We start from the raw sequence: 12,489 nt of genomic DNA, 5'->3' as shown, positions 1-12,489 counted from the left end.
GTATAACATGGCATCGACCCCCCCCGGAGATGCGATCGCCATTAACGATCTTCCTCCTCGCTACTCAAATTGTACCACTTATTTGGTAATAATTCCAATCGATTGAACTCGACGACTTTATAAATACACGAGACACAATGGTATCTTGATGTTTGTCCTTAATCGCGATGACTACCGCTGACTAACAGAAACCAATCAGGCACAAACTCCTACGCAGCGATTAGCTAACCAGAAATACGCCAAGCGGGAAGAAAAGAAACATGGAAAGCCAGAATCTCTGACCGCAAAGAAGAACGTGGAAAAGCCGACTATTTCCAAAGGGTGGATTTGTAAGTTCTCTACGTCCTAATATTGCCAGCTTTGCACTGGGTCGCCGCTAACATTACAATATTAGACGTATTCGCGTTCTTGATTGCTGGTGGCTTAATACTGGAGATTTTAAACTTGATATTCGGACGTTAAGGAGTAATCTAGGAGTTTGGATTAAGTCCCTTTTCGTATACGGTGAAAGGTGTAATGATATTGGCACTGCCGTATTGTGCCCCTGTATATAGTGTGTGAAGTGCGTCGGAATCGGGCAGTGATGTTGTATATGATATTTTGGAGTTTGATTGAATTATACTGGTTTTCCTAAAAATACGCCGTAGGTTACGGAAGGCGGCCTGCTCAACATTGAGGCATGTCTGGATTTCATCACACGCGTCGTTGTTTCACACATTTGTGTTCTTGATTGTAAAAGCAATGCACTCCATTATAAATGATAAATATGCCCAAAGTAAAGTGCAATAGCAACAATTGCAATGCAGTTCGTCGCCCAGCCTGTTGAATGACGTAGCGTGCTCCTGTCATACCAGACCAAATCCTTCCAATGTTCGTCACGGCCAAACCCTTCGACCTAGCAACCATCAGATTTCTCCACAACAGTTCAGTCCAAATTTCGATCCAGGATTAGTCGCGCGTGTAATCGCTAGCGTATTATAATTAACGGATACGCATAATGATATTACGACAATTTATACGTCGGCCATCGACCCGGCAGTTACCTTCACGTTTGAGATTATCTAGGTGCGAATCCTCGACCCCTAGTACTCCCAAACCATTTGTGAGTGTCTGAAATTCAATTTAATGTTACACAGATATTCTAATGGCTGCCGTTCGATAGGGATCATCTCAGTTATGGCCAGTCGCTAAAGTATTTCTATATGGGTCGCTGGTGTACATGCTACTGCATTGGGCTTGGTGGAAACTAGAGACTGATGAGCTCTATGATCGGCTCTCAGGTCAGCCCTTATATATTAATGTACCGATTATATGAGTAAGACATGCTAATCTTATTGTGCAGGTCGAGCGAAAGAGTTAGAGGTGGAATTGACTCGCACTATCGAGGAGCGGAATAGAGGACTTGTGGGCCAATCGAATCAAGCGTCTAGCGAAGAAAACAGGCCCAGTTGGAAATCAATGCTGAGGAAATTATGGCAGTGGAAGTAACGAGTGGTATAACGTTGACATTGCGGATTAGCATTGCTTTTGTAAATAGGAAGACGGGTTGGAAATTGCACTGCGAACGGTCACGACAGATCAATCGCATTTAATGGCTACTTGGTTTCTCAAGAGACTGGGACGTGTAAGCTTATCTTAAACTGAATTCGAAGACGAAACCACAAGCCGACACCTTCCACTAGTTGCCCGTACATGAGACTACCCAATGTGGCAATTCCAATGATAATAGGTAGACGGTCGCGAACGAGAACTACTCACCTGAGCCGCACGTCGAGTAGTCCCGAGAAAACAGTGACGAGTATTCCGACCGCTCCCACAGATCAGGATTCCGGCCGTCGGAGCCACAGTCGTACGCACGCAATGATACGGTGCATTGCACCACGACCATTACACGGATCTCGCCGATTTTTTTTCACATTATTGTCCAAAGACAGCCCTTCATCAGCACAGAGCTATTCGCTCTCGCGCAATCTCCCTTATCACCCGTCGCTTGTCTACAACGTCATTTCAGATGTGGATTCATACTGCAAATTTGTTCCCTACTGCGTGACGTCCACTGTAATTCACAGAGATCCAAAGACAAAGCAGCCTGCAAAGGCTACGTTATGTGTCGGGTGGAAAGCGTTTGAGGAAAGTTTCGAAAGTGAGTTGACTTGCGAAGAACCGTACAGTGTTGTAGTATGTTATCATGGCGTGTCGAGCTGTATAGACAGTAACTGATCCTGAGCGTATAGGCACAGTCCTACAAGCATTCTCTGTTCAAGCTATTATATACTCGGTGGAGAATCATTCCGCAGGCAGATCAGACCTTGTCGCGAGTGGTGATGGATCTGAAGTTTGCTTTCGCCAACCCATTATATAACACTGTCTCCGCTACCTTTGCGCCCACAGTAACGAAGATTATGATTGAAGCGTTTGAAAAGCGAATAGCCGAAGTGCACAATCGTGCTCAGAATGAGGAGGGTGCAGAAATAGAAGCAAGAAGTTGACGCCTAATTTCCGGTACTGACAGGCATCTTTTTGGACAATTTGTGCATTATAGAGGACGATTAGATATGTTACATAAGATTGTATGCATATTATAGAACAAGGGTAGAATATCTTACAACCAAACCTCTTTCTAACACTCTTATACTTCATTTATTTGCGTCATTAGGACCTCATCCATTTGGCGCAGCGTATAATCCACAATATAGCTCTCTTCCAGCAGCTCGCTCAGTCTGGTATAGTGGCGATCGCTGTATGGAACAAGAGCGTCCAGTGTCCGCTTGATGTCTTCGACGGCGAGAAATTTCTCCGGAGGATACGACTGCAGAAGGACGTTCAAAACTCGTTGAGCAACAGCGGCTGTCCGTGCATTTGTGTTCCAATCTCGGACTCGTCGCAGTAACAATTGCAATTGTGGAGATGCTAATGATGATAACACCTCATCGACTTCCCGGAGACCCATAATTGAGCCCTTCTCAGCATTCTCGGCAATAACTATTCGGAAGAGATTCAGCAGTCGTGAGGGATGATCCAACGTCAGGGCTAGAAGAATAGCATTTTTCCATTCCTTCCGGTACACGAAATTAGACAATTCTTGCTCCTTTTCCACCAACTCCGAATCAGCTTCCGCTTGCCGTGCGAGCTCTTCTTCCGTGATATCTTCCCAAAACGTGATAACGGAGTCTCCGCCGCCAGACGCAACGACTTTGCCGTCAGAACGATGAGCCAACGACCAGACTTTGTCCTCGTGGTTATCAAGGGTCGCATTACATTCACCAGTCTTGACATCCCAGACCTTAACTAGCCCATCGCCACCTGCACTAACAACCTGCGCACCCGCGCTTATGAACAAAGCGTTCAATACAGAGTTCGTGTGGCCCTCAAAGGTCTTCACGCAAGTGTAGTCCCTGATATTCCAGACCTTGACCGTCTTGTCTCCGCTTCCAGTCACAACAAACTTATCATATACCGAGAACTTGACACTCCACACACCTCGCTTGTGGCCACGGAGAATTCCAACTGTCTCGCCCTCCTCAACTGACCAAATCTTAACAGTACGATCCTGTGATGCCGTGGCGAAGAACTCATCGTTCGGCGCGATATCTACTGAGTTAATATCCTTCTCGTGGGCTTTTCTGGTGAACACTGGCTTTGCAACTTCCAGCGGCTCTTCGGCAGATGACGGCACCGTCCATTTCTTTACCGTAAGATCCTGGGAACCTGTAATCAAAAACTTGGGATAGCCTGTCCGTGTAACCAGTCTCGCAAGCGCAACACCACCGATTGAGCCAAGATGTCCCTTGAATGTCGCATGGAGTTGAAATCCATCGTGCTCATTTCCGTCGGCATCTTCCATACCAGATGCGGTCCACCGCCATATTCTGGCAACGTTATCTTTTCCGGCACTGGCTAGCCACAGACCATCGATAGAAGCATCAATGCAAATTACAATATCCGTGTGAGCTGCGAGCACAACAGAGGACTGTGTCTCCGTCGATATCACTCTTACCTCTGGAGAATTTGTTGCCAATGCGAGATACTTCTGAATGCCCTGTACGTCGACGGGACCAACATACGCCAGATCAATGACTTCGCCATTGTTACCGGACAGCCTTCTCACAATAGGTAGATCGTTTGATGTTAAAGTGTGTTCGACAAGAGTCTGATCGGACAGCACGGCAATAAGGTCATTCCAGGAAGGATAGTAACTGTTTCGTTAGCAGGCTATATTTACTCTCTCCGGGAACAAAAACTCACATAATATCGGATACGCCGACCTCCTCGGACGTTTGAATCGTGGCATGTTCCGGTGTCACCTCCTCTCCTGAGTCTATCGACCACAGCTTAACGTCTCCCTTTTCGCCTCCAGTGTAGATGAGCTGGTCAGATACCTTGCTGGTCAACGTACCAGACGACAGTAGTCCTGCTGTCTCTAGAGCCTGTAGGTACCGGTTAGATATGCTCGTTTTCGGTATGGATAGTCAAACGTACCTCGAACACTAAGATTGTCTTCACTAAACTGTAGTTTTCCATATTCCATACATTGACAACCTTATCTCTACCACCGCTTATCAGAAGAGATCCGTCGCTACTGAAATCGAGCCCACGCACAACGCTAACATGTCCGTCTTCCAATACCGCGACACACTTCCTTTTCACTAAATCCCAAATTCTAATTTTCGTATCGTCGGATCCTGACGCAACTTGCCACCTCACACCGCCTTTCTGTCCAAATATTCTTACAGCACTGATGACACCAGTGTGGCCTCTGAATGTATGCGTGTTGAATCCACCAGCCAAATCCCAAACTTTCACGACACCGTCGGCGGCACCGGTCGCGACGAGCGTCGAGGTACTGTCGATGTGCATTACAATAACAGGTCCATCGTGCGCTTTAAATGCCCGTACTAATTTGCATTCTGGAAGCTGGAATATCCGCATTTGTAAGGACCGCGAGCAAACGACGACATATTTCCCATCCGGAGAAAGAGCAAGTGTGGTGACCTGTTCCGTATCCTAAAACGTATTTTATGTCAATGTCCCTTCAAAGTACAATAGTGGGTAGACTTGATACGTACGCCTTTGAACTTGTGCTTCCGTTGACCGGTACTGAGGTCAGTAATAACGACTTCTTCACCGTATGCTGTTGCAAGCAGACTCTGATCTTCGGAAACCGAAGCGGATCCGCCAGTAAAAAAAACCTCAATAGCACTATGCGAGAAAGCTGTTTTCAGCGTCGCAGATGTTGCAGTTGGAACCATACTTCTCTTGTTCACTGACTATCCGGACCTAGAGTGAACCATACAGAGTATCTGTTTGCCGGTCTGGAAAAGTTCGTTCCTAAAAATTTCGTGGGTTGGGACTTTTATCATGCGGCGCCGCACGAAGGAAGTGCTCGCGGTGCTGTTTATTGAGAAATCCCGGCAGCAGACTCTGTGAATGCAACCGTGGAATTCCATTGATCGTTTTGAAGAGAGAAGATCTCTGCGATACAGTGATACATGCTAACACCGCGGATACAGCGGCTCGCCCTCGGGCGCGAATACGCTCGTCCGAGTACACCAACCAGCCTCGACTCAGATGATCAGAATGAACTAGCAATTCAAGGACGGAAGCGTCATCGCCGAGCCAAACAAGCCCAGCGGGACATGTTTGCCAAGGCTAGAGAGCGATTACTTGTCGACCTTGTAACTGCTGAGCGGCAAGATCTGGTGGAATTGATGGCCTGGTTGATCTCGTGCGGAAGTTTGGTGACGTGCGCTGTAATGACTTGGCCTCTACAAAGTATGAAAGGCATAATAGGCACGTACAAAATGGGTGATGATATGACATATGTTGGATTCATGAAGTTATTTTGGAAAAATTCCCCGACTGTGATGCAATTATTTTCTGGATTACCGGGCAATTTGTTGTACAGGGCGATCGATATCGCGGGTGACGGCGTCAGGCTTATGGTTCTAAAATCTCTACAAATCATTGGATCGGACAGCGTAGACGATGGTCGTCTCGTATTTGCACTTGATTTGGCGTATGTGCATATCTAAGGCTCGTATAAAATTGAGTTAACATGACTAGCTTACGGGGATTGACATGGCTGTGCTCGTATCCGATTTTCGAGTACCACAAACTTCAGCGCCTTCGAATCGAGCCTGCCAACCATATACTGCCGAGCGGCAGCGTCTTTCGCAGGATGTTTTCACGTTCATTCCTGCTTGACAATTCACATCATCTCATTAGCACAGCGTCATTGATGGCATTTGGTGGTATGCTCGTGGAATCTTTGTACACTTCACTAGACTCTCTTTGGTTCTCTAGCTCTGCTTTTGGCAAGGTGAACGGAGGCCTTACACCGAGCTTGAGCAGAGGATTACTTTCGCCAATAGTTAGCATTATGGTGGCACCTATAGACATTATTTTCTACAGGACTTTGGCTCGACGAGCTTTGCCCGATCACCGAAATATATATGAGAATGGCGAGATTGGGAATTGGCGTCTGCTCATTGAAGCACTAGCTGTTGAGTCATTCACGCGGTGGTCAACGGCAGGGTTGTCATTTTGGTTGTTTGGGACATTGTACAGATGGTTATATCGGCAACCATCCAATCGAAGTCAGTGAAGCTAGTTAATTGTTCTGATGTGTGAAATGTGTAACGATTAAACGAATGTATCATATAGCATGTAAGACGGTCTAGGAAAACGTGTAACTCCATCTCTAAAAAATTATGTAAATTTGATTAAGGCAGAGTACCAATTCTATCGGACGAACAAAACCAAGGGCCCACCAGGTAAGATACATAAATATACAAATGGCGAAAGAGATCGTAGCCAACAACAACAGTTACACCTGGTCTAAAATTACGACGATAAAAATCACAGACATCCCGAACAGAAATTCAAGCTATCAAATACAGACAAAAAATCGAGACATGTCGTCGCTTATCGCAAGAACAAGCGATGGAAAGAGGAATCGCGGTAAGTAAACTAGGAAGACCTCCCAATCAAAATGCAAGCCTGCCAAACAATCGCATGATCCCACAAATTACACGACAGGCTTCTTCTCACCGACCTTTCGTCGGGTCCAGATGATATTGGTAGGTTCGCTAGGGAGAGTGACCATAGACTACAACAGAATTAGCAAGTTACATAAATAATGACAGACAAACCTACTAACCGAATAATCAGGCTTTGGAACACCACTACCGTCAGGAAGTGTCCAGGTAAACTCGCGGACAAACATGGCCAGGATTGTACCGAGCTGGACATATGCAAACTGCTCACCAACGCAACGATGTCGACCAGCACCGAATGGCAGATATGGCGACTTCGCTCCCTTGGACACGGTGGTGACCTCACCACTATCTTCCAGGTTAATCTCGTTCTTGGCTTCTGCCCATCGAGAGGGCCGGAAAGTCGCGGGTTCCTTGAAATATTTGCTATCGATCATGGGAACACCCGGAGCGGCCAAAACGTAATGGCCCTTGGGGACAACGTAGCGGGTGCCTTCAATGGCAAGATCGCTGCGAACTCTTCGCATGAGGGAGTGAAGAGGCGGATGCATACGAAGAGTTTCGCGGATTGTGTAATTCAACAATGGCATGTTCTGTAAGTTCTCGTACGTAAGGTCAGGAAGATCTTCGCCGCAAACTTCAATCTGTTCCCGGTAGAGAGCTTCGCGGAGCTCCGTGTCGGCGGCAAGGTGGAGAAGTGCCCATGTGCTGGTAGCAGCAGACGTGTGCTGGCCGCCCATAAGAATTCCAATCTGCATATTCGCAATCTCACGATCAGTCATGCGGACACCATCCTTGTAAATGGCTTCCTTCAAAAAAGTATTGATGACGTCGAATTCTGAGAAGTCGCTTCGCTGACGACGGTCACGGATAACCGCCATGTACGTGTCAGAAACCTTCTTCTGTGCAGCATTGCGACGGAACGTGGCCGGTATAGGAATGTGAGGGAAAACGAAATGAAGGGGAGTGAAGCCTCTGTCGAGGTCATGGTAAAGGTCAGCAAAAGATTCGTCGAACTTGGCGCGAATATCCTTCCCCTGGAGGGTCCGGGACGCCGTGAAGATAGTGAGCTCAGGCATGGCAGTCATGAGGTGAGCGTTAGCAGACGCACGGTTGGGGTTCCCACCAAAGAATTGAGGAGACTTGAGCCAATACTTGCGGACTTCCTCGATGATGATGGGAACATACGTACGAAATGCCGGGACAGTGAGAGCGCTCTTCGCGAATTTCTTTTGCTCCATCAATCTATGGTTGGGGCAGTCGTAGATGACACCGTTACCAAAAACAGGAGTCGTGAGATCGTGGTACGCGTCCTCCGCAGACACGTCGCTAAGCTTCGCATTGAGAACGAAGTCGTTGCCCTGGGGCCCAAGAGCGACTGTCATCGTTCGACCGAGGAGAACGAAGGTGTAGACATCGCCAAACTTCTTGCGATTCTCCTCAAAGAACTTGTACGGGTCCATTCCGTACGAGACGGCCGAGCCAAAGACGGGAATCCAGTGGAACACGACTGGCGGCCTGTTAGGGTCCCGAAAGAGAATCTGGGAGAGGACGTTGAGAACAATGGAGACTACGATGAACGCGGCGAGGCCGGCGAGAACAATGTGCCCCGACGGGACGAAATCCACGAAGGAGCCACGAGATAGCATGGCCATGGCGAGACTGTGGAGAAGACAGCGGACGCGTAACAACGAAAGCAATTGGTTGAGTTGCTTTGCGCTGATGTTCTGTCGAAGGCAGACAAGGGAGGCTAGTTTTAAAATAATTCCGTGATGGGGGCGGCCTGTCAACTTTGTGTGCGAACAGCCCTAGCCCTCACCCTCGCGTCGGCCCCGGGAAGTCGTACGACCCCGAGGCCTCAATTTTCGTCCGGCACTGTATTCTTCGTTCGTTCGTTTGTCACTTCACTTTGTGCCGGCCATGATCGGTCGCGTAGAATCTACTACTTTTATTGCCAGATTCGGTCTTTTTTACACTAAAGTCAAGCCGGTACAAAACAGACGCGGATTCGAACTGAGCAGACTATACCTCGTATCTGCCCGGATACGAGCGCCAGCTCTGCTGCGGCTTTTGCGTGGCGACTGTATTTCAAATGCGATCCATCGATTTGCGAGCTCGGCTTGTCCGGGTTCGTTACTTGCGTTTTCTTCGCGATGTAGTTAACGAGTATACGGGCCCCGATACAGAAATAAAAGTGCAGCTGCATTATTTTTTACGTTGTCGTCTCCAAGGCCTTCGGTTTTGGTGCGGATCGTTCGTATCTCGTATTCGCTCGTAATCGTGCCGCGGTCCGAGTGAGCTCGTGGTATCATCCGCGGTCGGATCACTTTCCGAATATCACATGACCCAATGCCGAGCCCAAACTTGGGAGGGATCAAGGGGCTTTGCTACCCCTTGATCTTGCTAGGTTTAATAACGAGTGTACCGGCACATAATGATCTCTATAATTACAAACTTCCTAGACTTCCACTTGGATAATCAATAGGTTCCGAATTATACAATTCGTCTATGTACATAATAATCTATTTACATTGTTAACGTGAACTCCGTTCAACGACATGGCCACGGTTAGGAAGGTTAGCATCCTTTCCATATGTCATATCAGCCTCAAATTTAGCATACTCGGCGGACCGATGGTCCGATGAGACACTCAACTTATCGAGAGCTTTACCGGAATACGTAGGTAAGAAAGGCTGCAAGACAATCGATACTATTCTGCACATCTCAGCCATGACGAATATAGTCGGACTAATATTGCTGGGTGCAGTGTTCCACGGGGTTGCGTAGTCGACATATTGGTTTGCCTAGCACGCAGTAAGCTTCCGTCCAGACTCTCCGCTGTAGAGTATAATATTCGTTACCTTTTTCAGCACGCCCCAGATCTCACTTAGAGCCCCGGTGGGATTAAAGTTATTCATGTGCTTCGCTGCATTATCCACAAGGTTATTTGCTTCAGCAATCAAATCGGATTGGAATGCCAGAAATTTGTCCTGTCGCGTATGGGCTACTGGATAACCTTTCAGAGCGTGAGACAGTGCCAATTCAATCGAAAATGATTTGGAACACGTCCTGCTCACTAAATTGCTATACTTGAACACCAGATCAGCCTGCCTCCGCTCCAAAACCTTTTCCGTGTCAAAATCGCCATCGCCCTCTAAGATGTTGTGCCGTAAGAGGTAGTAACGTACGCTGTCGACACCGGCAATGGCCATGACTGCGTTTGGATCCACGATGTTTCCACCTGACTTGGACATCTTCGCGCCGTTCATGAGCCAGTGTGAGTGCACCACGACATGCTTCGGTACAGGAAGCTCTGCCGCTAATAAAAACGCAGGCCAGTAGATGCAATGGAATCTTGTAATATCCTTTCCAACTACATGTATATCCGCCGGCCACATGGACTTTTTGAACTCGTGGCTTGTAAGTTGACCATACCCAGCAGCGCTTAGGTAGTTGGCGAGAGCATCAAGCCAGACATAAATCGTCTGACTCTCGTCCCCAGGCACAGGTATACCCCAAGTAAACCGGCTCGATGGCCGCGAAATGCTGAGATCCGACAGTCCTCCTTCTACTGAATCGATTATGGGTTTAAACTGTGAGTACGGAAACACGAACTTGTCCGATATGCGGCTCTTGTAGAGTTCAAGCAACGGTTCCCTCATTCGAGACAATGCGAAGAAATAATTCTCCTCCGATGCCCATTCAACTTCTTTTCCCGTCTCTGTTGAGTAGACCTTGGTGACTCCGCTGGCTTGGTCGAACACTCTGTTGAGTTGGCTCTCCGGGTAAAACGTCTCGTCGCTGACGGAATACCAGCCTTCATGCTTGCCCTTGTAAATATATCCTTTTTCTAGTAATGTAGTCCATAGTTTGTGGACCGCTTCCTGGTGGTCCTCGTCGGTCGTCCGGATAAATTTGTCGCTAGATATATTTGCCGTTGTCGCGAGATTCTGTCCGCCGATTTATCAGTATCCAGTTTACTGCTGGCATGAATCACCTGCATACCTTAAATAATTGCGAAGTCTCATCGCAGAATTGCTTGACAGGTTTCTCGACTTTATCTGCAGCCTGCTGGACCTATACCAACGTACAATGGTTAGACAATGCTGGGGAACGATCTGAGCACTCACAAACCTTCATGCCATGCTCGTCGGTACCGGTGAGCAAAAAGCTGTCCTTTCCTACAAACTGCTGCCATCGCTTAAAAGTATCGGCTAAGACCATAGAGTATAGATGTCCAATGTGAGGAGCTATCCGATCGTATCAGCAAAATAATCTCGCGGCTCCATGGCTGAGAATACATAGCCACTCACCAGCATTGACGTAAAAGATAGGAGTAGTGACGTAAAAAGGTTTTTCCTTGTTCTCGACAGTTCCATTATTCTCATTATTCGCATCGTTGGTACTGGACGATATGAACCGTCTCCTCGCGCGTGCGCTTGATCGTGTTCTTGTCCCAAGTACTATCGCAGCAACGTCACCAGTTCGAACCGAATGTACAATTCGTCGTCTGCAATGCGGCCAGACGAGCATAATGGTGAATACGGCTGGTCCAAGCTGTGTGTTTAGCTCGTGCTGTCTGATGTAGTCGGGGCATGCGTTTACAGAATTTACGAACAGCGCGTTCTACATGTCGCGACTCTCTCCGATTCGAAGCACCGATATTATCCGTGACGGGTAACCGATCACTACACTAAGACGCCATATCATTACAGGGGCTATCTTCTTTGAACAATCTGCATTTCTATCTGGGCAATCCAGATATAGACTAGTTTTATTTGTGCCCGACTTTCCAAATATGTAGTCTGCTCAAGTAAGATTCTACTCAAAATTGAGACCGACACCTCAAATAGACTCTACAGCCCTGAGCATGCGACTTAAACTGATAATTATTGATACCCCATTCCTTGCTGACGAATGACATCTATTCTGAACTGCTGTAAGGGAAGAATCATTGTATTAAATAAGTCGCGGCTGTTGGACTGTCGGTCAATGAGCAAGGGCTAGGGCAAATTTTGTCCCGTTTAACCAAAAATTCAGTCGAACGTTAAAATATTGCTTCGAGATTAATTTGGATCTCTTTGGCCATCACGAGTGTCCTGCAGATCTCGAGCGTTACATATGGTTTAGCCAACAGACTGTGCTAGGATTTATTCGACGACGACGAGTTTGACCGGAACTGGGTGCGTCGGTTAAAAATACTGCCCGTTACTTCGCTGCATCAAATAAGCTGTCTATCTGACTCAGATAGAGCCATAGTTCATCCATCAGTCTGCATAAGATTAGGATCATCTTAGTGATTACTTAGAATCTACATATGAACTCTGCAGACAGTTACCAATGACTTCAACCACAAGCAGGCTTAGACCGTAGATCTCTTAAGAAGACGGTGGTCACAGAGTGGCTTAGACCTACAGCTCCTTGTTTAGTAGTTTGTAGATTCATAGATTTTAAATTCCTGGGAACTGCGCGTAAGCATACCTACCAGAATTCC

General features: G+C 47.3%; 7 protein-coding genes across 7 annotated transcripts; 4 read left to right on the top strand and 3 right to left on the bottom strand.

Moving 5' to 3' along the window:
- The first annotated feature begins 18 nt into the window (after positions 1 to 18).
- POJ06DRAFT_263474 (uncharacterized protein) lies at positions 19 to 771 on the top strand. Its single transcript, XM_056188882.1, has 3 exons — positions 19 to 140; positions 200 to 329; positions 395 to 771. The coding sequence occupies exons 1-3, from the start codon at positions 138 to 140 to the stop codon at positions 460 to 462; spliced, it is 201 nt and encodes a 66-aa protein (XP_056040262.1). The 5' UTR covers positions 19 to 137; the 3' UTR covers positions 463 to 771.
- Positions 772 to 898: 127 nt separating this feature from the next.
- On the top strand, positions 899 to 1,679 carry POJ06DRAFT_263472 (uncharacterized protein). The gene is made up of 3 exons (XM_056188881.1): positions 899 to 1,102; positions 1,163 to 1,280; positions 1,343 to 1,679. The coding sequence occupies exons 1-3, from the start codon at positions 998 to 1,000 to the stop codon at positions 1,486 to 1,488; spliced, it is 369 nt and encodes a 122-aa protein (XP_056040261.1). The 5' UTR covers positions 899 to 997; the 3' UTR covers positions 1,489 to 1,679.
- A 25-nt stretch (positions 1,680 to 1,704) lies between these two features.
- POJ06DRAFT_263469 (uncharacterized protein) lies at positions 1,705 to 2,612 on the top strand. The gene is made up of 2 exons (XM_056188880.1): positions 1,705 to 2,178; positions 2,235 to 2,612. The coding sequence occupies exons 1-2, from the start codon at positions 1,720 to 1,722 to the stop codon at positions 2,487 to 2,489; spliced, it is 714 nt and encodes a 237-aa protein (XP_056040260.1). The 5' UTR covers positions 1,705 to 1,719; the 3' UTR covers positions 2,490 to 2,612.
- On the bottom strand, positions 2,613 to 5,311 carry POJ06DRAFT_263468 (WD40-repeat-containing domain protein). Its single transcript, XM_056188879.1, has 4 exons — positions 5,067 to 5,311; positions 4,480 to 5,004; positions 4,246 to 4,427; positions 2,613 to 4,196 (listed from the first exon to the last, which is right to left on the bottom strand). Exons 1-4 carry the CDS (start codon positions 5,247 to 5,249, stop codon positions 2,630 to 2,632), a joined length of 2,457 nt encoding a protein of 818 aa, XP_056040259.1. The 5' UTR covers positions 5,250 to 5,311; the 3' UTR covers positions 2,613 to 2,629.
- Positions 5,312 to 5,382: 71 nt separating this feature from the next.
- POJ06DRAFT_44673 (uncharacterized protein) lies at positions 5,383 to 6,894 on the top strand. The gene is made up of 3 exons (XM_056191045.1): positions 5,383 to 6,016; positions 6,064 to 6,596; positions 6,664 to 6,894. Exons 1-3 carry the CDS (start codon positions 5,490 to 5,492, stop codon positions 6,678 to 6,680), a joined length of 1,077 nt encoding a protein of 358 aa, XP_056040258.1. The 5' UTR covers positions 5,383 to 5,489; the 3' UTR covers positions 6,681 to 6,894.
- Positions 6,700 to 8,650, bottom strand: POJ06DRAFT_287077 (cytochrome P450; the record flags this gene model as incomplete). The annotated part of the gene is made up of 2 exons (XM_056190253.1): positions 6,700 to 7,108; positions 7,160 to 8,650. 2 exons carry the CDS (start codon positions 8,648 to 8,650, stop codon positions 7,028 to 7,030), a joined length of 1,572 nt encoding a protein of 523 aa, XP_056040257.1. The 3' UTR covers positions 6,700 to 7,027.
- A 765-nt stretch (positions 8,651 to 9,415) lies between these two features.
- On the bottom strand, positions 9,416 to 11,677 carry POJ06DRAFT_263458 (tRNA synthetases class I (M)-domain-containing protein). Its single transcript, XM_056188878.1, has 5 exons — positions 11,309 to 11,677; positions 11,130 to 11,245; positions 11,001 to 11,072; positions 9,857 to 10,945; positions 9,416 to 9,799 (listed from the first exon to the last, which is right to left on the bottom strand). Exons 1-5 carry the CDS (start codon positions 11,526 to 11,528, stop codon positions 9,530 to 9,532), a joined length of 1,767 nt encoding a protein of 588 aa, XP_056040256.1. The 5' UTR covers positions 11,529 to 11,677; the 3' UTR covers positions 9,416 to 9,529.
- Between the last annotated feature and the right edge of the window lie 812 nt (positions 11,678 to 12,489).

Source organism: Lipomyces tetrasporus, assembly GCF_029532465.1.
Source record: "Lipomyces tetrasporus strain NRRL Y-64009 chromosome Unknown POJ06scaffold_13, whole genome shotgun sequence".
NCBI lineage: Eukaryota > Fungi > Ascomycota > Lipomycetes > Lipomycetales > Lipomycetaceae > Lipomyces > Lipomyces tetrasporus.
Note: the sequence above shows the minus strand (reverse complement) of the source record. Positions and strands in the feature narration are given on the sequence as shown.